This window comes from Meriones unguiculatus, chromosome 6, assembly GCF_030254825.1.
Source record: "Meriones unguiculatus strain TT.TT164.6M chromosome 6, Bangor_MerUng_6.1, whole genome shotgun sequence".
Classification (NCBI taxonomy): Eukaryota; Metazoa; Chordata; class Mammalia; order Rodentia; family Muridae; genus Meriones; species Meriones unguiculatus.
In genome coordinates, this window is record NC_083354.1 from 12,913,610 (window position 1) to 12,940,875 (window position 27,266).

Genomic DNA, 27,266 nt, shown 5'->3' on the forward strand with positions numbered 1-27,266 from the left:
GTCTGTCTTTTCCTATTTACCTTAAATATGGTTCCAAAGTAGACAAACGCAATGATTCCAGAGAAGGTGGACCCGTGGGTTTGTGTAGATAACATAGAGTGGAAAAAAGAGTACCTTGGAGTATTTATATTACTGCATCACTGAAAAACCCACCCAAGCCTGGGCACTCACTCACAGAAACTGCATCCCTGGGGTCTCCCTGCTGAACGGCAGGCCGCCCTGCCAGCTGGAGAATCTTCACTCCTGGATATTGCTACCATTTACATAAGGAACAGGAAGAGCCCTTGATGACACTGAAAATTTTCAGGAGCTTCCTGTGCTTTGGAACAAAAGCAAATAAAAAAAGGAAGAGTCTGATTGTCTGAGAAGCCATGGCAGAAGGACTTGAGTTGGCATCTATAAGGAAAGAGAGGAGGATGAAAGCCCATGCTCAGCACATTTTCTCCTTTTTGTCTAGTCTGGCAATGGATCTTGCATCTCTATTAACCTAATCTAGAAAATCTACAAAACCCACTACAGACTGGCACAGAGGTTTCTGGCTCCAAGGTGATTCTACATCTCATTACAGTCACAGGTAATACAAACCATTGCACCTTGTCAGCCCTGCCTAATTCTTGTCTTTTGAGCCTCCTTCCTGCCTCCCTCCATGAGAAAATCCTCGATGTGGAGAAGATAGTTGCTTCCATCCCTCATCACCAATGAGTGTGTTACATGTGCAAAACTTGTTTGTCATTCGTTTTTCTTTTTCCTCAATAATGGAGCCTGTGTAGAAATGTACACTTGTTTCAGCACATCTCCACCTCTTAGAATAGAGCCTGGCATAGAGAAGATCCTCAATAAACATTATAAAATAAATTGATGTGTTCCACCCAGAATTCACAGATGTGCGATTGTTTAATATTTAGTTATATAACCGAGGATGCCATTTGGATTTTAAAATAAAAATCCATGACACACTGGAAAAGACAAGTATTGCACATTACAGGTCCAAGGTGAGCCGTAAAAAAAACACTTTGGATGAGAGCTACATGTAGTATTGAAGTCTCAAAACAAGACCAGTCTGAAAACTTATTTTCTAAAGAACAGAAAGTTCTGTGCCTAAAGGAAGGTACTTGTTTAGGCTGTGAAGGTTCTGCTGAGCGGGGTGGAGCAGCTGAGCCTTGACATTATAGAACTGGTGATACTATATCAATAATTCTTAACACCAAAGTTCTAACATCTTACCACTCTGCAGGATCACTTCAAACCAGAGGGGGTAAATAAGTGTAGCCCGTCTTTGCCATTGCAATAGGATGCCGTCATCTCCAGATAAGTTGGGCCAATTCACAGGTTCCCAGGACAAATGTACCCAAGGCTACAGGTTGGGCATTCCTCAGGGGAGGGTTGTTACCACAGTCAGTGGAATCAACTGTGTATCTGTGGGCAACAGTAAACTTGACTCTTTTCTTTATTCATCTGGTACACCTTGGCACATAGGAGGGCTCTTTCTTTGCATAATTTCTAGATGACACTAAAATTGTAATAACTACAATATATGGCAGTAAGGAAATCAAAGGGGAGGCGAGCTGGGGAGACAGCAGCCAGATTACAGTTTTTACACAGTTAGAACAAAATGAGGTGGGTGATAGGGAAGAGTGCCAAGCTACACGATACTGGAGAACAGTCAGTGCAGTGTTCTTGAGTTGAAGGGGGAAATGAGCTAACTGTTCCAAGAAGAGCCAGAAGGCAAGGATTAGAGAAGTAGTAGAAAGAGTAACTTAAAATATCAGGATTGCAGATTTAATTTAAAAAGGACCCGGGAGGAAATATTTATTCCCAGGCAAATGCAAAGCTTTGGGGAGGGGCCCAGCAACTTTGGAGCAGAGCAGGAACATGGCCTCAGGAGCATCTGATAGCATCGTCTCTAGCTGTTGAGAACAGGAGAGAGGCTGGGCAGAAACAGTAAGACTACCAATTAGAAAGCTATAGAACGTTCCAGATGGCAGACAATGGAAGCACAGATGAGAGTCCTGCAGGGGCAAGACCAGACCCTGATTATACAAGTTACAATCCTAGAAGTCTGATTCTTGAGCTATACACAGCAGATGTGTATCTTAGATACTGATTTCCTCCAGAAGTTCAACAATGTAAAATGCATACAAAGGCAGAATATTTATGAGAGGGAAATAGTCCCCAATGTAAGAAAAAGTAAGTTGTTAAATTTATTTAAAACTTACATCTCCATTAAACTCTTTTCCTACCTTCCCCAGAACAGTACTAAATATTTTCCTACAGGAAGCTGCCTCACACTTTATAAAGTTAGATTCAGTCGCCCTAATGATGCCAACATTTCGCTCTCTCCATTTTATTTACAAGGTCTCAAAATTGAAAACTCACTTACAGACACTAATTTATACAAAACCTTTATAAAAGTACTTCCCCCCCCCCCAATCTACCTTTAAATTATATCACTGTCTAACCATTTCCCACTGATGAGTATATGAAGCTAAGCACCTTGGTCTCACTGCCTATAACATCCTGAAACATCACTCCCAGCCCTGGCCAACACAGCAAAACAACCATGCTTCAGGTTGCCTGGCAACAGGTCTGTGTCTCCTGGCAGAACTTGTCAGCAACTTCGTTTTGGTCTTCAGTGACTTCTAGGCTGTTTCTCACTGACTGTCCGCTCACCAGGCTTGGCTTTCTAACAGCCGTCTTTCCTGGCCCTCATTCTAATTAAAATGTGTGTTGTGTTTCCATAGCATTCCGTGTACTGCCGATGGGGTTGCTGCTGCTTTTATTATCCATTGCTTTCCAGGTGGCCTACCTCATTTCAGAGACGCCATATCTCGAACCCCGGAGGTGTCTCTAATGTTGGGAATGTAAACAGGCTGATGAGGGGTGGTCCAGGGGCCACTGCCTTTAAATCACACTTAAATCACAGCATGTGTATTTTTTATCCATTCCATGTAAATCTAGATCCAGCCATGCTTAAATGCTCTGCACATACTGGGGGCGGGGGGCTGCTGGATCAGTTATGGGGACCGAGCACAGCTGGTGCCCATTGTGAAGACTGGGCCTAATTGGTTCCACAACCTTCTGTCCTGAGCAAGTTAACAAGAGTACACAGAGACAAATGTTTTGCCATTTGTGGTCAGCCTAAAAGACTCCTACCTCGGTGAGGATTTGGGAGGAATCTAGAAAAGCCAGACATGGTACAGACTCCTTAAAGAGAACATCAGTGGGGTCTGAACAATGACTAAAGCGGTGGGTATGGGAGGAGAGAGTGGGGCTGGCTGAAAGGCAGTGGGGATAGCTCATCTTCCACACAGGGAAATGCCAAGTGCTTATATTACTTAGGTGTGTGTCGGGTTACCAAGTAAGGTTCTCTTTTCTATCAGAATTCATATAACATAGGATCGCATTTAAGCCGCAAGTTGAGAGGGCACTGCCTGGGAGAGATACCTATGTATCCTGCCGCTTGATTATGACTTCCCATCTACACCTGGTTGTCCAAGGCAATTTATCCCCCTTTACCCTCAAAGTGTCTTTTGTTGACTATCAATCACATTAAACTTAATAAAGGTTATAATCTAAGAGAAGACACACTTAAACGTGGTATAGGCTGGTTCTAGCTTTCCAAGAGCACAGAACTTTCACAGAGTCACAAGGTCAAGGTATCTACACACAATCCATCCATATGGATTATGACAAAGAACAGTCACAAGTACAACATCCCATTCAGCAACCATTCATGCCAACACATGAGTGCCCCAGAGACAGAGACCCTGGTGACCTCTGTGTTTCCATAGGGCTAAATCTCCAGAGAAAATACAGGGTAAAATTTAGGGAAACATGAAACAAGAGACTTGTTTTCAGCTCTGCCTTCCCCCAGATTCGGTCCTTTTGTCTTTTTAACTTTTGTATTCTTTCCATCCTTCTAGGATCTGCCATCACCAAAGGCATCAAAACTACTACTCTTTCTAAATCTCACAAAAGCTTGTCACAATCCTGTTAAAATCCAAAAGAGCCATGGTTATGAAGGAGATGTTTTTACCACAGCCTAGCTCAGAATAAACATGAGGCTCACAAGGACTTTTAGACCTTTTACTATCAATGTAATTAACCCTAATCATATTTTAACCATATGGAACCCCTCAAGTTTTGACTGTTCGGACCCATTAATGAAACAATCACCCCAAGGGAAAGAGAATGCTAGTCTAAAGTGCGGGAAAACATTTAAGTAGAGTTAAATAAAATGAGTTTTAAAGCTCCAAAGTTTGTTCTTCAAAAGCTCATGTAACAAATGCGCTCTATATAACCCTCGACTTAACTATCCCAGCCACACAGTCCCTGACGGTAAAAATTCCTTTTACATTTCCTTATCATCAGGTCTCTGCATCTACTCCCATCTTCTGTCAAAGGAAGCCCCTTTGGAGTAGCCGCCAATGTATGAGTACAGCAGAATATCACTGGGAATCATTTTTGGACAGTCATGTTTGGTTCCACTCTAGGTCTCCCGGCCACCCAGGCAGTGTCAGGTATGGGCTCTCTCTCCTATTGTGCGCTTCAGGTTAGACCAGTTATTGGTTGGCCAGTCACACAAGCTCCAAGCCACCATTACCCTAGCACGTTTTGCAGGCAGGACAGGTTGTATGCTGGATCCTGGAAGAGGGGGAGGAAGGACTGTAGAAGCCAGAGGGGTTGAGAACCCCCAGGAACACGGCCCACTGAATTAACTAAGCAGGACCCATAGCGGCTCACAGAGCTTGCACGGGCCAGCGTTAGGGCCTCTGCCTATATGATGTGGTTGTTTAGCTTAGGATTTTTGTGGAACTCCTAACTGTGGGAGTGGGGTGTCTGACTCTTTTACCTGCTCTTGAGACCTTTCTCCTCCTAGTGGGTTGCCTAGCCTAGACTTGATATGAAGATTTGGGTCTAGTCTTACTGTATCTTGTTATGATATGTTGGGTTCATATCCATGGAGGTCTGCTCTTTTCTAATGGGAAACAGAGAAGCGGATCTGGGGAAGAATACCGAGAAGCATGGAGGGCAGGGAAACTGCTGTCCGGATATATTGCATGAGAGAAAAATAAATTAAATAAGTAAATAGTTTGGAAATAAAGAACGGCCTGGAGGTTTGCCATAAATGATTCTATGACAGAAGCTGATGTGAAGCTGGCTGGCCGAGTCCCCTTCCACAATCACACACAGGATCTACTATTTAAATGGCAAGAAACGAAGCACAATCATGTTAGTCCTTGACCTCCAGGGTAGGAGGCGCATGTTTCTTTCCCCTGATCTCTTTTCCTATCACTCAGCTAATTAGGAGGGCCCTAGTGAAGAGTAGGGACACAGGAGGACCCTGGGTCCCAGAATGGCCACCCGCTCTGCACTAGGCTTGAATAAGCACATCTCTGGTTATTTAGACATAGGCTTGGAGGTTACAGAGCTGTACATGCTGGCTCTAAGCGTCAGAAAGAAACGTAAGGGCTAAGCATTCACTTTCAAAATCCTAAAGACTAAAGGTTTTTAATCTATGTGACTCCTAGGAGCAGTGCCTAAAGCCGGACTCCAATTTTATGCTGCTGAATACCTATTTAAAACTTCTCGGTTTTCTAAGATGCTATGATGCCTGACACCAAAAACAAAACCATGTTTAAGGGAAATTTTGACTTTGCTTTTAAAGTAGCCTTTTGGGGGGAAAAAATAGGTATTACCTTTTTTTTCTAATCTAAAGAGAAATGTATCTCTTTGTTCACTAATTAGTTTGTTTGCCCATTTATGAATGAGACTGGACAGGAAGACCTGACTGACTGTTCACAAGAGAAGTGTTTGCTCAAAGTAATTTAAAGCAACACTGTCTGCTGCATCACGGACAAGTTAGTACGGAGCTACTGCTGAACCAAAACCACTCACTTGATCAAAGCTTTGGGTCTCCTTTTTCAAAGCCTGAGGCTTTGTTAGGGCTTTAAAGCAGGGCCAATATAATTGGAGAAGACTATAAAGCTGTAATAGGAGGATGTCTTTCCAGTTCTAAATACGGTCTCCAGTGGCCCTGAATAGCTAGACATCATCACTGTTCCTTACTGTTCCAAAATAACGATACCCGGTGTGTTCTGTGTTGTGTGAGTCTGTGTTCTGTCTCAAATGATACCTACAAGCTGTTCTGAAAAATGTCCAACTCTCATCTTATAAATTGCACCATTGATACACAGTTCATTCTAAGTCTTTTCCACAATCCCCCCCCCATTCCATATTATATACACACCATCAGGGCTTCCTTCCCGCCCTCACATCCTAACACCTTCATTTAATCACCTCTTAATCATTTGCCTGAAAACTAAACCCGCAGTCCCTTATTGTTTCCTTCCAGATGCTGCCGTGGAATGGCTCCCGCTAGACCTCACCTAGCGTTCCAGCCATGCTCGCTTGGCTGTGCAGACTCTGATCCCAGCGCTCCGGACGGAGCCTTTAAGCACTTTCTTTCCAAGAAACCTCATAGCTAACACCATTATTTCCTCACAAAACATCGAACATCTGCAGACCGAGGCATCAAAACAGCAAAAAGATTTTGCACAGTTCTTCTAAACTTGGATGAAGACTTTATCAGCCATCCTAGGCTATAAATCAACGTTCTTTTCAGTTTCTAGTAAATAAACCATAGTGGCAAATTTCAACTTCCTCTCAAAGGAGTAATTAACAAACATGTACTTGCAATTACTAATTAGTTTTTATGTCTTCCAGCTAAGTGAACTAAACCTTCCTTTGGAAAACCAATGTCTTACACAATCATCAGGTTGCTCTAAAGCTCAAGTTTATCCTTTGTATATACAGTTGATTTAACTGAAGAAATAAACTAAAATGTTCCACTGAACTGCTTATTTTAAGCACATACTTTGTAAAGTTTACCAAAATTATTTATTCCTAGAAGACACTGATATAAATAACAATAAATATAAGCAAACTATATTATCTTACAAAAATTTAATTACAACTTCGGACTTATTTATCCTACCATCTCAGTAAATGAAGACTGCTTTTATGGACTAGGAAAATAAGGCCTCTACAAATAAGACAGAATCAAACCTGTAACTCTAATTCCCCAGCTGTTTCCTGTGTAGATCATAATGGCTTTTAGTCATGGGCTTCTTAGATCAGGATTCTTAAAATTTAGCATGCATCTAAATCCCCTGCAGAGCTTGTTAACCCAGCTTCCCAGGGTCAGTTCCAAGGAGGATGCTTCATTAGGTCAGGCTGTGTCTGTGGATTTGAATTACTAATTAGCTCACAGGAGGTGATGACCCTGCTGCTCAGCAAGAAACAGAGTTACAGCATAAGCCAGTTTTGTACAAAACATATGAATATGCTTAAGCGATATCCAGCACTATCAACTTAAACATCAAATCCCATTATCACTATAATGTAGCAGGAATTAAAAGTTAAGATCCAATGTTTATAATAATATTGTATTCTACACCAAACTTTGAGTAACACTTCCCCAATTTTTCCACTAAATACTTCTATTTTATTTTCCAATGTGAATGAATTTTCTTTCTTTACTTAGAATATGCTGTGTGTCCTCTAAGAATAACACCACATTCTTTGGCAATTTTAAAAAATTCAAGCTATTTTAACATTTGTCTACACCTCTTTAAGGATGTAACAGCATTTTAGTGATACTAATATTAAATATATGTATGTATTATGTACTTATATATGCATTATATATAATAACGTAATAAAATATAATATACATTACAGAAAATACACACAAAGAGACACTTTTACTAATGCTAAACACTTTGTGATAATGGGGGAAGTTGGCTATCCAGGAAAGTCCTCATGGTCAGCCTCCACTACCATACACCCTGCTTTCTTGAGGGCCTTTGTTTAATTCTTTGGAAAGAAGGAACTATGGTACCAATACTCAGCTTACAAAAGTTCGGTCTAATCGTAGCAAGAGTGGGACCTACTGTCCAATGTCACTTAAGAACAGATCAAGTGACTTTAAACAGCCATGTGACAGTTTACTGAAATTATGTTTTGAAGACCAGCAAAACAGGCTAAGTAACCAACAAGCAGAGAATGTATGGTAGTCAGTGCCTTCCAATGCTATCTCCTACACACAGCCTGTCCATGCCACACATGCTCTTGTCTTCTGTAACTTGAAGGACACCCAGAAATTGTTCATATTACATATGACATCTAATAATAACTTTACCATTGCATTTAATGAAATGCAGTTATTTTTAGCGTAACTCACTTTCGTTTTTAAATAACACTTTGAACGTAGTAACTGTCCTTAGTGCTCATTCTGTGTTCTCCCTAACAGAACATGTCTGCAACTATCAGTGAGTCTTCATGCAGAGAAACTAGCTATTCTGCTTTGAGCAACTAAAGATCTTGAGAGCAAAGTTTTATTTGTGGTTTTATGAAAACAAATCAAATAGAAACTCATCTGGAGCAAGTGATCAGGATTATGTGTTTATTCTTTATTCCCAGTAGGTTGAAGAGTTTCTGGGTTTCTGGTCTTGTTTTCAGACTGGTGGTTCTCAACCTGTGAAGGACCCTTTCATAGGGGTCAAACATCAGATATCCTGTAGGCCAGATATTTCTATTATGGTTCGTAATGGTGGCAAAATTACATTTATGAAGTAGCAATGAAAACAGTTTATGGCTGGGAGTTACCACGGCATGAAGAACTGTATTAAAGGGATGCAGCAGTAGGAAGATTGAGAATTACTGTTTAGACAAAGAAGAACCAAGGGTACCAGCTATCACAAGGTTTACTTGACACAGAGCCCTGGGTGAGCTTCAAAGGCTCCTTTGAGGGAGGTGAGAGAGAAGCCACTGAAGGCTTGGGAAATCCTGACCATCCCAGTACACATTACTCCCACCAGTCTTCAGAGAACCAGTAGGCCAAAAAGAAAGGATATGAAACTTTACTGGAGTGTATTCCGTGATCCACTGACGGCTTGATACATCAAGCTCCTGGCTTGATACATCCTGTTTTGCCTTAATTGATCAGTTGCATAACATTGATTTTCCTCTAAACACTCTGCTTTCTAATGCTGTGACCCTTTAATACAGTTCCTCATGATGTGGTGACCCCCAACCATAAAATTATTTTCTTTGCTATTTTATAACTGTAATTTTACTAGCTATAAACCATAAGGTAAGTATCTGATATGCAGGATATCTGATATGCTACCCCTGTGAAAGGATCATTTGACCTCCCCTAAAGGGGTCACAAGCCACAGACTGGGAACCTCTGTGGAAGACCAAAGATTCAGTAGTTAAAGAAAATAGATTTTTCCAAAACAAAACTTCTCCAGGAATTTTAAGTTTTATATATATATATATATGAAGTCTATGCTCAATATTAAGACTAAGTTTAATAATATACTTTTCACATATTCCAGCTTTAAAAAGACTGAGTCAATTGGATTTGCCCTGAATTTTAACTATCTACTGAAGAACTAAAGAGAGATTTATAGAATAGAATTATCTTGTAAGTCTATTAGCGTGTAATGACACAGAATAACTCATTTCTAGGGGCAGGGTTTTGATTTCATCCACGCTTCTCCCATCTCAGGTTGGAAATATCAGATCCCCAAATGAATTAATAACAGAAGATAAATCGCCATTTCATCCGAAGCAGTTACAATCAGTAGAGGTTTCGTTCCTCAAAGTGACAACATAACCTGTAACCTGATTATTGTTTTTTAAGAAAATCTTCAAACGAGAATGAAATAATTTTATTCCTATTCTGCAAGAGCAGAAGCCCAGAAACTTCTCAACAGGCCACCAAGAAGGATACCTTCTCAGTGCTGGTCCTCCTGGGCAATGCACACTGTCAGGATATGACAGTAAAAGCAACGGTGTGCTGCCTGACGCAAGGTTAAATCCAATGCTTGCAGGGTAATGGCCTGGGAAGAAATTTATTAGCTTTCAGATCCCCTGTTGACTCATCTAGGAAGTAAGAATAACAATATGTTTTTTGTTGAAATATATGCTATTTAGAAAAGCCACTGGAATTATTTCAATTATCAGATAGAGCAGTTGTAATCCTTATTACATGATTACAAAAACCCGTTACTAATTTTTTAATATTTAGTGCATCTACCACTTTATCACGTACACTCTTTGATCTGTTCCATGTAATAAACCAGTTGCAGATCCACAGCAAGCATGCTAAAATAATACTACTCCCCGTATATAATACATTTTGATATTCATTTAATATATCATCACTGTAGCTTTCCCATTAAAAGGTCAACAGCTGTACGCCTATTTCAAAGAGCTAATAGACTGGAGAGACCTGCTTCTTCAAAGATGAGTATTTATGCAAGCTTTATGTTCCATCTTCTTTAGCTAACGTTTTCCTTTCCATATTTGCTAGAGCATACATTCAGCAGAGTTATATTAAATGAAATATTAAAATCATGCCATAAGGGAATGAGGGCTAAGTGATAGCAGACACTCATGAGTGAAACCCCGAGTAAGTACATCTGTTTCTCCACAGGCCCTGGAAATGTCTTTTAAACACAGCTCTGAAGCCCAGGCAGATGGAGCGCCAAATTACCTTGTGCCATAACATCTGAGCAAGTCCACAGCTTTCTGAACGAGGTCTGAGCCATCCCGTATCATTTTAAAAGTCAGAGAAATCTTGGCCTGTAAATCGAAATCTCAGAAAAAGTAGAAATTGTGCCTGATGAAAATAAGATTCCTATTTTGACTTCAACATTAACCTACGATCAGTTTCCATTTCACAGTGAAATGAATACATATTGAGTGAAGAATTTTAAAAGTGAATGCCAGACTCGGTACAACCAGTGGGTTACAGATGGAGAAACTCGGTGGCAGAAAACCACTCCTTTAAACTCCAAAAAAAAAAAAAAAATTGGAAGGAAACCCTGAAAGAAAGATGTCTGACAAATTCTCTGGGGGTTCCAGCTGCCTTGTTTGCCAAGCTTCCGAGACCCTGTTGCTTATTAACAAAGTTCAGCAAAGAGACCTTCTGAACACTGATTCCTCAGAGTGGAGCATGCATTAAAGGAGTTTATGATGCAGTTCAAGTTTCCTGCCATCTGCATTTCCCTCCTTCACAAACCCAAAGAAACAGGATTTAGAAAATCACAACCATGAGGTGTCAGTTGCTGTGTGAACCATCCAGGGATGATGCCTCTGATCTGTGAAGTACAGCTTAGCCTCAGCAACAGGAAAGATGCCCAACTCGTGAGATATCATTTTAGGTACCTCAGTGTTTATCTTCTGGTACAAGGAAGAGTGGAGGGGGGAACAAAACAATATACACTGCATGAATTAACTCAACAGAAACAACCACTGTTGAGAAGGAATGAAAAGCTAGAACCCAAGTTTTCTGATCTTCATAACAGTAGCCACAAAAGAAGAAAAGGAAACAGACTTTGAACTCCCATTTTACTAAGGCAAAAATAGGTAGTATATGAAAAATAACAAAAAAACCGACAAATTCTACCTAAAATATACTTAGTAAATCTCAGCACTACAATAATAGCAATAGCTTTCATAAAACTAAGTTTACATTTTTCAAATAAAGGAAAGTAAGTAAAAAAGCTATTATCATTTATACCAATGAATTCTGCTGTACCCATCAAATACAATTTATTTGCTTCTATAAACATTTAATGAAGCCATAAAAGAGCTCAACTCAGCTACACACACACATTTAATATAGCTATATTTTCTATTTAACCACATTTGGTAGGTATATCTGTCTGCATGCAGGATACATGGATGGGACCATTAAACATGCTTCTTTCAAACTGGGGCTGGCAAGAGGGGAGTTAAAATGTGTTAGAGTGTACACAAAGTATTTATAGCATTAATATACAAAAATCAAAAGAGTGTCTAACCTCAGATCAAACTGAAATCACACAGCAGAGCAAGTTTTAAGATTATTGTTCTTCTCAATTGTTTTATTTAAGGATACAAGAGACTGGAAAGATAAATCAAAGTCTATGTGTAGAAGTTACATCTATTTACATACACTATATGCGTACATTGCCTTATTTATTATGGATACGTGTGTGCGCCTAAGTGTATGTACATGAAACATGTGTGTGCAGGAGCCCAGAGATGTCAGAAAAGGAAATCAGAGCCCCTGGAAGTAAGGTTACAGATAGTTGTGAGCCAGCTTGTAGGTGCCAGAAATAGAAATGGGTCTTTCAGAAGAACATGGTGCTCCTAGATCCCCTTCTCCTTCTCTATGGGAGGGGAACAACACCAGAATTTCTTGATCAAAGCCTCAAGAAATAATCTTATATTTACCTAGAATTTTATGCAATGCATATAAGTGTATTATACACAGAAAGAGAGAGAGAGAGAGAGTAAGAGAGAGAGAGGGAGAACATGGATATAGAATACGTCTTAGTCAGAGTTTCTATCGAGTTTCTATATCTGTGATAAAACACCATGACCAAAGAAGCTTGGTTAAAAAACAGTTTATTTGACTCACACTTCCACATTGTAGCCCAGCATTGAAGGAAGTCAGAATAGGAACGCAAACAGGGCAGTAATCCGGGGTCAGGAGCTGATGCAAAGTCCATAGAGGACTGTTACTTACTGGCTTGCTCTCTATGGCTTTCTTGTAGAACTTAGGACCATCAGTCTAGAGGGGCACCTCCCATAATAGTCTGGGCCTGCACACCTCAATCATTAAAAAAAATGCTCTACAGGCTTCCATACAGCCCAATCTTATGGAGGCATTTCCTTAATTGAAGTTCCCTCCTTTCAGATGGCTTTAGCTTGTGTCAGGTTTATGTAAAACTACATAGCACAATGTACTTTTAAAAAATGTCACCTAAGGTGACAATACTCAACGATCTATCAACAGACTAGCTAACAAAAACCCAGTACCAGAAATGAGAACCTCCATTCAAGTTCTTGGTCATGGTAGTCAAGTGACTCCTCAAACACCTTATGCTAAAGCTGTTGCCCTTGGCTACCTCCCAGGAATTGAAGGTAAGCCCCTATTGCTCAAGGCATTGCCCAGTTAGGACACAGAAGTGGGATGATTTGAGTCGGATCTAACCTGAAAGCCTCTTTCCCGTGGTCTATCTTCTACAGTTCCAGAAAGTACTGTGCAAGCTGCCAAGGGAGGGAAGGTATTATCAGTCCTCTCCAGCTGTAACAGGTATGACTCGGAAACTGACCAGCATGGCAAGATATCTGTAACAGTGTGACAGTGACACTTGCATGTTGGCAGTAGCAACTACTCTCTAAGTGGACTTACAACCCACTGAACAGGAGGAAAATCCTGCCTGGTACTGGAAACCTAGGCAAGCAGGCAAGACTAGACTGGTCATGGATCTTAAAAAAGAATCTACTGCCACTGCCTTTTCAGACCAGCGTAATTCCTAACTTCATTCTAAAATCTATCCTTGTACCCACACAGAAGTGTAGCTCTTCCTCACCCACCCCTTTAAAGAAGGAAACCATTACAGAAAACCACAACTAGAGACAATGGAGAGATCAATCAATCATAGAGAGCTCCACCCAAAAGAACAAGTCTAAGACATAATTCCTATACCTGAGGCTCAGGAAATGTGTCACAGGTGAGACCAGGAAGACTGTGAGAGCTAGAAGTCCAGGAAGTCAACTGTAAGTCTGTGTCTCCTGGAAATGGCTGCTTAGGCAAGGCCTGAAGGATGACAATTCAACAGACATGCTAAGGAAGACGTGGGGGAGGGCGTCTCGTAGGGCTCCACCCCTAGACAGGCAACTACAGGCAAAACAGGCAACTAATGACTGCTCAGAGAGGAAAACGAGCCCTTCCCCCAAATGAACACTGAAGTGGTTATCCGATGCAAAGTAGTCAGACCTGAAATTGTATGCACAAACAACAATGAGGTCAGCAGATTGCACATAAATATTTGCCTATCTGCATACACATACATGTAACAGTATTAACCCGAGAAAAATGGATCATCAATTGAGAGGGAGTGATGGCGGAACATGAGAGGGGTCAGATAGGAGAAAGGGGAAGAAAAATGATGTAATTACACTTTAACTAAAATATGTTTTGGAAAAGAAATAACTCTCCGTGTTTCTTTCCATCAACTCTGCACATCTCGCTCTGACGAGAAATGCATTCTTACCTATTCAAATTGTATTTGACTCTCAATTCTACCATTTCCATAAGAACTGCCATTCCTGTGTACCGAATTTTAAAGTTTATGGATTTGTGTTTTTAATATGATTGCAGGGACTGGAGAGATGGCTTAGCGATTTACAACATTTATTTCCCTACAAAAGACCTGAGTTTGGTTGCCAGCATCCATAAGGGACAGCTCACAACCGTTTGTAACTCCAGCTCCAGGAGATCACAGGCCTTTGCCTGGACTCTGCTGGTACCTGCATTCACATGGACACTCATCTACAAATAATTATAATCAAATAATTGATTAAAAATCTTTAACTGCAAGAAAGAATTGAAAAATAATTACTTAAATAAAAAGCAGACTAGAGAAGCTAGATCGTAAAGAAACAGAGCAAAGCAGAATGTAAATGTGACCTTGGAGAGCTAGAGAAATCCACAAAGAGAAGTGCTGCTCTTGCAGAAAACCAGAGTTCAGTTCCCAGCATATACATGATAGCTCATGAGAGCCTGTAGCTACCTATCTTGAGGGAATTTCACACCTTCTTCTGGCATCTGGGGACACCAAGCATGTACATGGTATACATACATACATGCAGCCAAGCCACGCATACACATAAATTTAAAATAAAAAATAAATCTTTAAAAATGTAGTCTTGGCACAAAAGTTCTACTGGTTTTATTTCCCATAAATCTTTGTTTATCTTCACCTAAATGGTTCTTATCACGCTGCAACAGAACTCCAGAACTCATTCTTTCATCCTTCTACTCACAACACTGCAATTACCAGAGAATCAGATTTTTCTAGAATAGGAAAAGAAGCATCAGTTCCTTCTATGAAAACCATGATTAGAACTCACAGCTCTTGCGTGTTAATTGTCCCTCTCCATATTCCCTCCTTTACCCTGTTCTCCTTTCCCCTTTATCTCTTTATAACACGATATTCTATTTTACCTTCCTTGGAAGATCTTACTAGGAACCCTAACTCTGTGGTTATCTGGACTGAAACTCGCAGATGACCCACCTGAAAGATATACTTGTGCAGTAGTGGCACAAATGATACAGAAAGTAACCAACCACTTTCTGGTTGATTTTAAGGCCCACTGTAAGAGACAAAACTCATTTCCGACACTGCTAAAATGGCCAAGAACCTGAGACTAGCCATATTAGAGGCCTAGGGAAAAACCTACCCCTATTATTCTGCTAAAGAAATATAACAATAAAACGGCTGCTAATGACATATTGCTACACCCATAGATCAGCGCATCACTCAGTCCTCACCAGAGAAGCTCCTTCTTTCAGTGGATAGTAATTAACATGGACACCCGTGTGCAGGAAGTAAGAGACTTTGGCACGCTCAGCCCTAAATGGGATGTTTTTTTCTTTATCAAACCTCTGCCCTCTCCCTCTGCACAGCTATCAAAGCAGAAGAGGTGGCAGAAAGACCCAGAGGTGATTGATAATTGCAAAGAAACCGCATCTTCTAGATGCAGCAGGAATGAAGGGTTGATGAGCTCACAGAGACTGTGACAGCAAGCAGAAGACCTGCACAGATTCAAGAGACAAAGTCTGAGAACTAAGAGGGGGAAAGGGACACGAAGTTGCACCCAGAAAGCTATTTGAAATTGATGCCTGCTGAGTAAGAGAAAATCCGTTTTCTCCAGTGGAATGTCACTGGGTATGTCCCCACACTCCAGGGTGGCTCATGCCCAGGAGTTGTTGGCAATACAAAACACACTCCTTTTCCTTTTCTTTCGTCTTCTTCTTCGTTTTATTGTTGTTGTTTGTTTTGTGTTTTGTTTGTTGCTTTGGTTATTTTTGTTGTCTGCCTGAGTGTGTGTGTGTGTGTGTGTGTATGTATGTGTATGTGAAGGGAAGTAGCATTGACACTGAAGGAAAAACATGATCAAAATATATTTTATAAAGTAGCATTTTAAATTTAAAAAGAAAATTAAAAAAAAAAGAAAGAAGCCACAGATTTGGTTCCTCTATGACTATGCAGAAATGACAGGACAGCTTTTCAAGTTCTTTTTTAACACAGGGCATTAAAATCAGAGTTTTCATATACTAGGCTCTGCACACAAGCCTTTTAAATTCGTTTATCTATTGAATGTGTCTAAATCTTTGACATCAACATAAATTATGAAATTGTGAATAAATCAAAATACAAACCTTCATAGGCCTGTGTAATTTCTAAAGTCTTTACCTAGAATTGTTTTAATGTGATGATTTATTTTGGAATAAATGTTTTTGAGGATAAGATTCACTATTCAATATTTCTGTAAGAAAATATAAAAATGAGTTGTAAAAATGGTTCGATCTAACAGAAGAAATTAAAAACTCCTGCGTATTAATTTAGGGCTGAATTCTTATTATTTGGAAAAGGACAGTGTTCAAATGGAAAAATGGCAAGCTTCTGATGCCTTAAAGACAAATCCTGCCAACTAAATTATTGTGAAAAATAGAAACGTCTTGAACAAGCTCATTATGCTCTTTCCACATAATTTTCCACCAAACAAAATGTCCCCCAAACAAATCTTCCTAAGCACAGGAAGCAATCTGATGCCTAAGACAGCTAGAAAGCAAATGTATATACAGGGATTGTTTTGTACCTACATGTTTAAGCTCAGTACAACAAAATAAAATCTTTCCAGAGATGAAATTTTCTCAGCTAGGCAGCTATTTGCTCCTCCTCCATAGATTAATAATTGCCAGGCTACTCGTAGGAAACCAGAATTCTAAGAGATGCTTTTGTTCTTAGGACTTTAACCAGGCCGGCCAAAACATTCAAATCCAGAATCCAGTTAAAATGATCCAAATGTGATCTGATTTTGTCTCTCAAACACCTCATGTCACCTGTATGTGACGCATGATGTTTCTGAGTCTGCAGTCTGGCCTCCTGGTTGACTAGGAAAAATGAAAAGAAACAGAGCTAAAAGCTAAGCGTGGAAGAGGACGGGAAACAGAAGAAAGGGTCAGAGAAAGTTACAGCTCAGAGTGAATAACCGTGAGACTCGGAGGAGCTCGAAGCTGACGAGGAAATAAAAAACCAAGATCACAGCGTAGGGGGAAGGAAGGATGGAAAAGCCAGCTGGAATCAGAGAACACAAGGAATCCAGGAGCCAACAGAAATCCAAGGACAGAAAGTATTGAAGATTGAAGGGAACAGGAAATTTATTGGAAACTGAGTTGTTTTTCCTTTTGTATCCAATGCAATTCTATTCCAGACTGAATTCTACTCTGAACCTCAGGGAGGGCAGAAGCGAAGTCAAACTTCACAGCAGACTCTCCCCAACCTGCACCCCCATGAGCAGGGGCCAAGAGCTCAGGAAAGACAGAAAAGGAAACGCGGTATGAGCCCACGCTCTGACTACAGTTGGTAGACGGTGGCAGCAGCAGCCGGCCCAGAGCTTACCAGGACAGGGTGAAGGAAAAACAAAGACAGCTCGGAGCCAACTGAGTGCTGCTGGGTCTGAGCTTCCAGCACAGTCAACAAACTCTTCAAGCGCTTCCTCTCGTGGTTGCAAGGGAAACAAGGGTGCAAACTGAATGTTCTGGAGGTGGAACTTCCTGAGTTCCCAGCCTAACTCTGCTATTCTCTAGCTGCTGTCAGTGAGCATGTTTATTTAACCATTGTGCGCCATAACTGTGGAACCTACAAAACAGACTACTGTGACGATTCGATGGAGCAATCAGGAAGCACCTGGAAAGTACTGAGCACCCAACACTGATATCCATAAAAAGTGCTTAAGACAGGAAGTCCATACAAAATAAAATGGTTTGATTAAAGAAGATGAGGGGGATACAAAATTATTGCACTTTTTTTTTTTTTATGGAACACCAAGAAGAGTGCCTCCTAAGAGGATAAACACTTAGACACTCCCAGGGTTTCTAACCTTCTTTCCACATACACACAACAGGCATTCCCATTCAGGAATCAAAGTGTGACCAGAGTTGATCCAGCTATTTGAAAAGTCATAGTATAAGAATGTAGAAATGTTCTTCCTGTGGGTTTAGAAAGAAATATTTAGAACACACTTAGAAATTACACTGGTTTATGAAAGTGGCAGTGGTAGGTTCTAATCTAGGTCCAGGACCTCACTAGCAGCTGGTAGGTTGGGTGAGTTTATAAAAGAGGCATGAATTCATTCCTATGAAACAGGCTTTGGGTGCAATTAGACAGCTATTGGTTACCCCTAAAATGTATCGTTATTGTCCTCCTGGGATAGCTTGCTGAGCTGTCATTCATTGTTGTGATACACAGGCTTCATGGTTAGATAGAATGATCGATTGCTTTTCTCTGCTGGCTTGCATACAGATCACCTCCAGATACTCTAAGAGCTGGTCCTCAGGGGTGAAGCCTTTGGGCCAGATCCAGCTCAATTTCTCCAAGTTTTGTGTCTGAATTGAGTGGTGTCTTTTATTTTGTTTCTCTCTCTCTCTCTTTTCTCTCTCTCTCTCTCTCTCTCTCTCCATAATGACTGTAACCTACCATCTCCCTTTCTCGCTCTCATCAAGGAAGTTTCTTTTTGCACAGATAACAGACAATTCCAGAAGTCCACAACTGGTCAAAATGCAGAGAACACCCACTATGGGCTGCCCATCTCCTACTGATACCTCTACAATACAATCCCTATGCCTGTGGCCCAGGGAACATTATGGAAAAGGAGGCAGAAAGATTTAAAGAGCCAGAGGACCCAGATATCTGAGACAGCGCCTTCTCCGTATGACACGGGTGCTGTTCCCATGTCATCTCAACAATATAATCTCTAAGGCCAGCATTATAGCAATACCAGTTGATGTGCCAACACAGATGAGGGACATCAATGTCCCACATCTAGATGAAGAGCTGTAGGCTATCAATGGCTGCTGAGAGAGAAAGAGACTCAACCTCCCCGGGAACAAGGCACCTGATTAGGTGGTGATTCTCTCTCAGGTGCTCAGCCACAAACATACATACATAAGAGCAACATTAAAAGGACTCAGTATGTTGCATTTACATATACATATATACATGCACGTTTATGCAACAATAATAACCACAGAGGAAGTCATAAACTTTAGAGGAAGTTGAGGAGACACAGGAGTTTTAGGGGGAGAGGGAGGGCTAGAAATGATATAAACATAGCACTCACATACGAAATGCTCAAAAAATGTAAGTAACAAACAATCATTTCTCCTAGATGATAGTTCAAATTCTCAGCATTAAAAAAAAAAGAATGAAGCAACTTTTGAAGTGAGCAAATGCATTACTTAACATATATCTTATTTCCAAACAACAGTGTTTATTTAAATATTTTAAAAAATCCCTTAAATCTCATGAACAGGGGAAGGAGGGGCAGCCTTGCCAGGCCACAGAGGAAGACAATGCAGCCAGTCCAGATGAGAACTGATAGGCTAGGGTCAGATGGAAGGGGAGGAGGATCTCCCCTGGACTGGAGGAAGGGCATGAGAGGAGAAGAGGGAGGGAGAGTAGGACTGGGAGAGGATGAGGGAGGGGGCTACAGCCATGATACAAAGTGAATAAATTATAATAAATAAAAAATCAATTAATTTTTTTAAACTCATGAACATTGTTGAAGATAGGAATTTTGGAGTGGTGAAGACAATAGAATATAGGGAAGTTCTAATAGTCAAATCAAACACAATTAAACTTTACCTAAAGATGGTAAGTCATCAGAGCACTGGATTTTAAGAGAGATTTATATCAAACTAACACATAAATGCAGAATATAAAAGTAGAAACATTTTCTAGCATATCACATATATGTGAAGAGATACAGTCATACACATATATTAAAAAGAAGCCAGCAGTGTGATGTGAGAGAGAGATGGAAAGATAAAGAGAGAGAATTCAAAATAAAAGTATATTTTAAAGGTTGCTCAATGAATACAGTATGAAGTTCTGGTGTGTGGCTGCACAGTAGAATGAATATAAATAACAATAAAATGCTGTCTATTTTACAAAACTAGAATAAATTACTTCAGAGGTTTTATCATAAAGAAAATTAAATGTTTGATGTGTTTATTTGTATGTGTGTGTGTTTAACCTAATTTTAGCATTATATCTGTATCAAAACACTATGTATATAACTATTTTTGAGATCAAGGCTCAATAAGGAGATAAGACTGGTAATAGCTGTAGGAGTTGTCATTGTGTAGAAGGTTACAAAATCAGAGTCTGAGTGATGATAAAAGGGCAAGCTTTTCCCAGCAAAGTAGACCAAACTTCATGTTGGCTAAGCACCTGGTTATACAATCTGAATTCAGTAGTCATACCAGGAGGACAAATATAAAACAAATTGAGTAGAGATATGCATGTTGAAATTAGCACACATGGAACCCAAAGCAATTCATAAACATTTGAGATGTAAATAGTCATGATAAGACAATGGACAGACCCCCAAACGAAGATGTATTTTAACTCACACAGACATATTTTAACTCAAAAATTCTAAAAGCTCCAGTGAACATACTACTGGGGCTCCCTGAAGAAATATTTTTTTATTTCTTGTAAGTAGCTGTCTAAAGGTCATCACACTTTTTTTACATGAGAAAGGGAAGAATTATTCACCTCTTATTGAAATACAGGTGGCTATTTGTTGTATTTTCTAGAGAAAAGGAAGGATGAACGTGTATATAGATAGACAGATACCAAATCTCGGAGGAAACCAAGACGGGAAGTGCAGACCTTTTCTTCCACAATCTGCTGATGAAAATAGTATAAATAGTATTCATCTTTATTGCCTTTGAAGAGTCATAAAATTAAGACTATGGAGATGGATCATTGGTTAGAGGCTTGCAGCTGTCCCTGTTTCATTTATTTTGCACTGATAAAATGTCCTGAAAAATGTAACTTAGAAAAGGAAGGGGTTAATTTCAGCTTACAGTTCCAGGGAAGAGTCCATCAGGGCAGAGAAGCTACTGTGGCAAAGGCTTGCATCATATCCACAGTCAAGGACAGGGATAAACAAGTACATTCGTGTTACTTGCTTGCTTGTGCTCTGTTCCATTTCTCCACTGACACAGCCCAGGATCTCCTTTCTAAGGAATGGTGTTGGCCAAAGCAGGCTGGCTCTTCCATATCGATTAATTATTTAAGACAGTCTTCCACAGACAGTCTTCAGGATAGCCCAGGGTCGGAAGCCCCTCATTCAGACTCTCTTCCCAGGTAATTCTAAATTGTGTCAAGGTGATAATTAAAGCTAACCATCATACTGCCCAAGCACAAGGACCAGAGTTCAGAATTCCAGCACCAACATAAATGCCAGGTGGGTATAGAGGCCCTTCTGTAATCCTAACACTCAGGAGGCAGAGACAGGAGATGTCTACAGCAAGTCAACTAGCAAAACTAGCAGAATCAGCAAGATTGAGGCTTAAGTGAGGGACCCTGCCTCACTGTATAAGATAAAGCAAAACCAAAAAAGACATCTGATGTCAACCTCTAGCCTCCAAACACATGCACACATGTGCACACACGTGCACACATACCTGCATGCACACATGTGCCTACACACATTCAAACACATGCACGCATGCACAAGCAAACGCACATACACACCACATATGCTTACATATATAGGCACACATAAAAAACTGTGAACCCTAAAATTACAGAAGCCAATAAATTAGACTGACACCAAGTTAGACAAAGTTGAAGAAGGAATCAATGCAAAGGAATATAAGGAAATACACATACTGAATGCGGAAAGTATAAAAAACACAGAAAGAAATTCAAAATATCCACAAGTATCTAGTTATTAGAATTGCTACACACCACTGCCTAGACAAATGAAAACTGTGACTGGAAATCGAAGGGGGTGAAACATAGTTACTATCAGACAAGAAGTAAAACAAACAGCTGACATTTCTTATCAAGTCTTCCCTTGTAACTGCTGAGATTCCTGCATTCTTACTGCCGTTATGTATATAAATTATTTATTGATTTAAATTCTTTGTGTAGGATGTGTTTTAATTAATATTCTCTTGTAACTATTGTATGACACACACACACACATGCTGAAAAAAAGCAATCATCACTGATTAATTAAAAAAAAAACAAGTAAATACTTTTTTGTTTGGTACTGAGGACTGAACTCAGACACTTGTGCATTCTAGACAATCACCAATTATTCCGTATCATCAACTACTCTTTAGCATTTTATTCTGTGAGAGTATTTTACTATGTTTTCCATATTCTCACTAAGTTGTGTCCTTCCTCAGCCTCCCCAGTACCAGAGCTTCCAGGCTGTTGTTCTCTTTTTAAATTTTCTTAAGATTACATTTATTTATTTGTTTGTTTATGTGTGTGTGTGTGTGTTCGTGTATTTCTTTACCGTCTGTGGGCTGTGTCTGTGTGCACGCATGCATGTACGAGTGCATATGCAAAGTGGTGGGAGGACAACTCGTGGGAATCAATTCGCTCCATTTACCATGTGGGTCCTGGGATTGAACTGAGGTCATCAGATTTGGCTGCACCTGCCTTTCCCCGCTAAGCCACCTTGCTAGCCTTCAGACCAGAAGGTTCTCAATACGGTGGAGACTAAAGTGAACAGTCCTGGTTGAAGAAAAGCCATCTCTGATGCAAGACTGAAAACAAATAAATGAATGGAGGCCAAGGGAAAGAGAAAATATATGCATAAATATAAATTGACAGTGACTGAGTGCACATATTTTATAAATATCTCACATGGAGAATAAATACATACAAACCCAAGGATCAAAAGTCACAAACAAAAAAAAAAAAAAAAGTCACAAACAGGAGTGGAGTTAAGTGTTATGGCTTCAGTTTTAATAAGTTATAACACCGATCACTGTATTTTAGTAAGTCAAGATTAGACATCCACATATTACAGTGAACAACTAGAAGCATAGTTAAAACAGCATTTAACTGACACGTTGATTCAGTGGGGACATTAAAAATAAGTTATTCCAAAATAAACCAGGTATGAAGGCAAGAAATTGAACAAGTTAACAATGAACATTCAAAATAAATACATGCAGTGAGACTGTTTCTTTTTTCTAAAAATTTATCTCAGTCCTCACACGCTCCTTAGTAAGTATTCTAAAGCTACACAGTCACAAAACATATAGAGTTTAGATTACTCTCTCACTAAATTTAAGCAGAAATATCATATACAGAGTTTAAAAACAGAGATAGGTTGGCACTAAGCTTTACTACTCTGATTAATTGATTTTTAAGAGATCACCTCTAATTCATCTGGATATTTTATATTTAATGCATACAAGAGAACGTACAGTGGAGGAGGGCTGATCTATGGACAAGGCGACAGAGATGCGCAGGGTGCTGTAATATACTGAGTAAGCGGGGAAAATGAAGAAAGGAGGGAGGATCTCGTTTTCAAGCCTGTTACTACCTAGCATCCCCTCACATAAAGAAGTTTCTGTCAATCGCAACTGTAACCAAGTTATCACGCAACACATCACCCTGCCCTCTCTATCCTCTTATCTCCAAAAGTCTACAACGAGTAAGTCGTAAAGTTTCTGGTGGTTTGTCTATGGCATTCAAACTTCATTTTCATCTTTTCTTCACCGTCAAATCCTGGCTGGGGTCTATGTAACAAATAACAACACCCATACACGGGTATTCAGCTGACAAGACTCAACTGATGCTTGTTCTCTTTCACTCTGAATTCATTTAACAGCTATACTATAATGTGCTCATCATAGTTTAAAGAAGACTTTCCCGAATACGCATGTCCTCTGCTTCATCATCTTGACGGGAAAGATGATGAAACCATCTCCTATCAGCCTGCTGTTAAACACCAGCCACAAAGCCGACAGATTGTACAAATCAGAGCACTGGGGCGCGCGCACAACCATAACGATCACCCAAGCAACAAAGTCCCATGATTTCACCCTGAAGAATAAACATTAGAGATTCTAGACTGTGTCAGAGGAACTGACAGTTAAAGAATGCTGATAGCAGGATACATGGAACCTCAAACCAGAATACGTGGAAATTAGCCACGATGACGCGGGAGGAGATAAAGCACGGCTTTCCATGTCACCGCCGTCGCCGTCAGATTTTTCACTGGAGGGCCCTTTTGTGCATTTTCATTAGTATATATTACTTGTAGAAAATAGTGGTTTACCTTGCGGCACTTTCACATGTGCGTATTATGTACTGGAATCACAGCATCATTATCTTCACTTATTACCCCTCCTCCTTCCTCTCCATTTCTCCTATCTCTCCTCCGTCTCCTTTCATTACTGTCTCTCCCCACTCAGGCAACACAGGAGACATGCAATACCAGTCTTTTGGGCTCTGACTTATTTCACACGACATGAAGACTTTCTGTTCCAGGCACCTACCTGCAAACCACTTGATTTTGTTCTTCCTTCTGAATAATAACCCATTGCGTGATCACGTCGTATCTTCTGTATTGTATCCGTTCATCAGTTGACAGACACTGAAGCGATTCTAGAACGTGGCGCTTGCAAATAGGACTGACCGTAGTCTAATTAACGAGGGGCAAACTATCTATAAAACAACCCACAAAGGCTAAGTCCTACTTCTAGATCTAAGTTTTCAACTTCGGGCGTTGGAACGCGGGACTGAGACTGCACCGTAAGAAAGTGAGTAGCTGCCGTTGGAAAGGCTGGTGTAACCACATAGCGAAACCAGGCTAGCCCACTGAAGTCCTAAAATAACAAGATCTACCTTCTTCACAACGTATACAGACACCTGTACATTAAAAAGGCTAATAGCCAAGGCCTCACGGAGCCCTTGACTCACAACAGGTTTCAACATTTATATACCGATTATTAACCGCCATGTCATGTTATGTTTAAAGTTTAAGCTTCCCTGTGAAAAGCGAATTTCTTTCTATACCTTACCTTCACTTAACTGGCACGTTGGCCGATAGTACATTAAATCATAAATTCATAAACACTAAGCAGGCTATTATTGCCTTTATTTGGCTCTCAAGAAAAATGCAGGAATAATTTTATGCTGTAATAGTTTTATTTGTTTGTTTAATTTTGTGGACGCAAAAAAACACACGAAGGCCAGTCCATGTTCTGACCTGACGTGTGATTATAATTGTAGTGCGTCTTCCTAGTGTGCATTGGCTTCATCCTTTCTCTATCACACAAGGTGACATGCTTGTAGGCTGTCATCACAAGCCTGCGAGTGAGAAAAGGACACTGTCCTTGAAAGAACGCCTGTGGACCTCGATTGCATTAGATAATGCATCCTTTCCAAGGGAAACACACAGACGAGATCGCCCCTGTAGGTGATCTGCAAATGGTCTGGGGTAGGGAAATGTGTAGGCCTGGAAGGACAAGCCTGCTGTTCCCAGCAGAGAGGAAGAAAGGCGTTTCAGCTACAGAGCCACACTGACAACACAGCTGCTGCGGAGAGGGCCCTGGCATCCAGAGGTGACACAAAGGGGATGAAGGTTGATGGGGAAGAGGCTGTGCCGAAGGGTGGGGGCGCCCTAGGCCGCGCGGTGGTACCTGCGCCGGGTCCAGCGCGCCTGCCACTGAGTCCCCGCTCCAGAGATGCTCGCGGAGAAGCTGCTGGTAGCTCAGGCAGTGCTTCGCGGCAGATGGTAGATTCCCCATGGCGCAGCCTGGGTGGCGCGGGCGGTGCTGGATCCCGCCGCCGGAGCTGGGAACGGATAGGAGCCGGGAGCGCCTCCCGCGGGTGCCCGGGTCCGAGCTCCACTGCGGCGGCGCGGTTCCCGGGCAACGCCCAGGCAGGGATACAGCTGGCACCTGAGTCCTGCGCTGAGACCCAGAACCCGGATGGAAGCAGTAAAGTGAGGCAGGGTAGCCTCACCTTTTTCTTTTCTTTTCTTTTTTATTTTTTTTCTTTTCTCACAACATGGAGCTCTCAGCCCTGATCCTCTGCAGGTGCTCATCAGACACCTCACCTGAGTCAGAGTTGCGGGGGCAGAACAGAGGCCTCTGAGGGGAACCAGCCCAGAACTCTCTGTACAAACATTCTTTCATTCCCAGCCACAAGCCTGTGGGGTTGTCACTAGGAATTCGTTTATGTCCTGGATTGAAACTCTATTTAAAATTGCTGAGGTGATTTTGCAATATTCAAAAACATAAACCGTTCAAAAAGGATCCAAAATTAGGGGCATATCAGAGGTAGATAGCAAACCACTACGTTATCAATAAAGACGGTGGCACAAGATAAATGTTGAAACGCTGAATTCTTTTTGTTGTTTTACATTTACTGACTTGAGCGGTTCTTTCCTTTCACTACCACATGGGAGTCAGGGATAGAACTCAGACTGTCTGCCTCTCTCTGCCTCTGCCACAAGCCCTTCTAACCATCTTCCTGGGCCTGAAGAGCTGTTTCTTTAAAAGAACTGGCACAATTACTAAAGCCCTACAGGCTGGACACATTCAAACAGAAACAAGTCCCCAGAGATTAGAATTAAGGATTTATTTGGTACCTTGGGAGGGAACAGACAATGCCTGTTTCATTCTGAGATGGCAATCCTCTACTGCTCAGAGTTGTACAGGGTCCTTGCACTCTCCTGGAGACCCAGCTGGATGCCTGTGGCCGAGATGCTAGTTGGTCCTACAGTTTCCACAGCTAGTAAGACTCAGGAGTGGGCAGATGCACGCGCTTGCACAAAGGATGGCTTTGACAGAAGATTGACTTCTGAAGCATAATGCGAGCAGATTTTGAAGGGCTTCACCATGAAGGCCGGTTAAAGACTATTTCTATTAGTTCTTTGAGAATTTCATACAAGGTATTTTGAATACATTCACTCCATGTGTCTCAAATCCTTCCAGCCACCCTTTCTATCCTTTCTATCCAAGTTTAAGAGAGCTTTTCAAATTTTACTTTCTCCTTCAAGTCCAGTTTGCGTTGCCCAGCTACTCTCGGCGGTGGGGTGTGCTCAACTGACTCTCCCTCTCCAAGCAGCTCTCACAAGCCAATAGCTGCTCGGCTACTCCTCCTCTGCACCAGAGTTTTGTCTGACTGGAGCTCTTTCAAGAGCTATGAGTTCTCCTTTGTGCAGTTGCCCTCTTGTGCCTGAGAAACTGTTTCCTTGATGTTATCCTCCACCTGGGTTCTTGCCATCTCGACGCCCTCACTTCCGTGAGCCCCGGGAGTTGGAGTGTGACATGTGTGTCCCATGTAGGGCTAAGCACT

General features: G+C 40.9%; 1 protein-coding gene across 3 annotated transcripts in view; it reads right to left on the minus strand.

The window, feature by feature from the left end:
* The window catches only part of Hmgcll1 (3-hydroxy-3-methylglutaryl-CoA lyase like 1), a 115,214-nt gene extending 89,215 nt beyond the window's left edge, over window positions 1–25,999 (minus strand). The window contains exon 1 of one of the 3 annotated variants that reach the window (XM_060384745.1): window positions 25,604–25,999. In XM_060384745.1, the coding sequence (XP_060240728.1) occupies window positions 25,604–25,711 (108 nt within the window). In that variant the 5' untranslated portion in view covers window positions 25,712–25,999. Of the gene's footprint in view, window positions 1–24,457; window positions 25,573–25,603 lie in introns of those variants that run through there. The other 2 variants (XM_060384743.1, XM_060384744.1) reach the window with 2 other exon arrangements.
* Window positions 26,000–27,266: the final 1,267 nt, after the last annotated feature.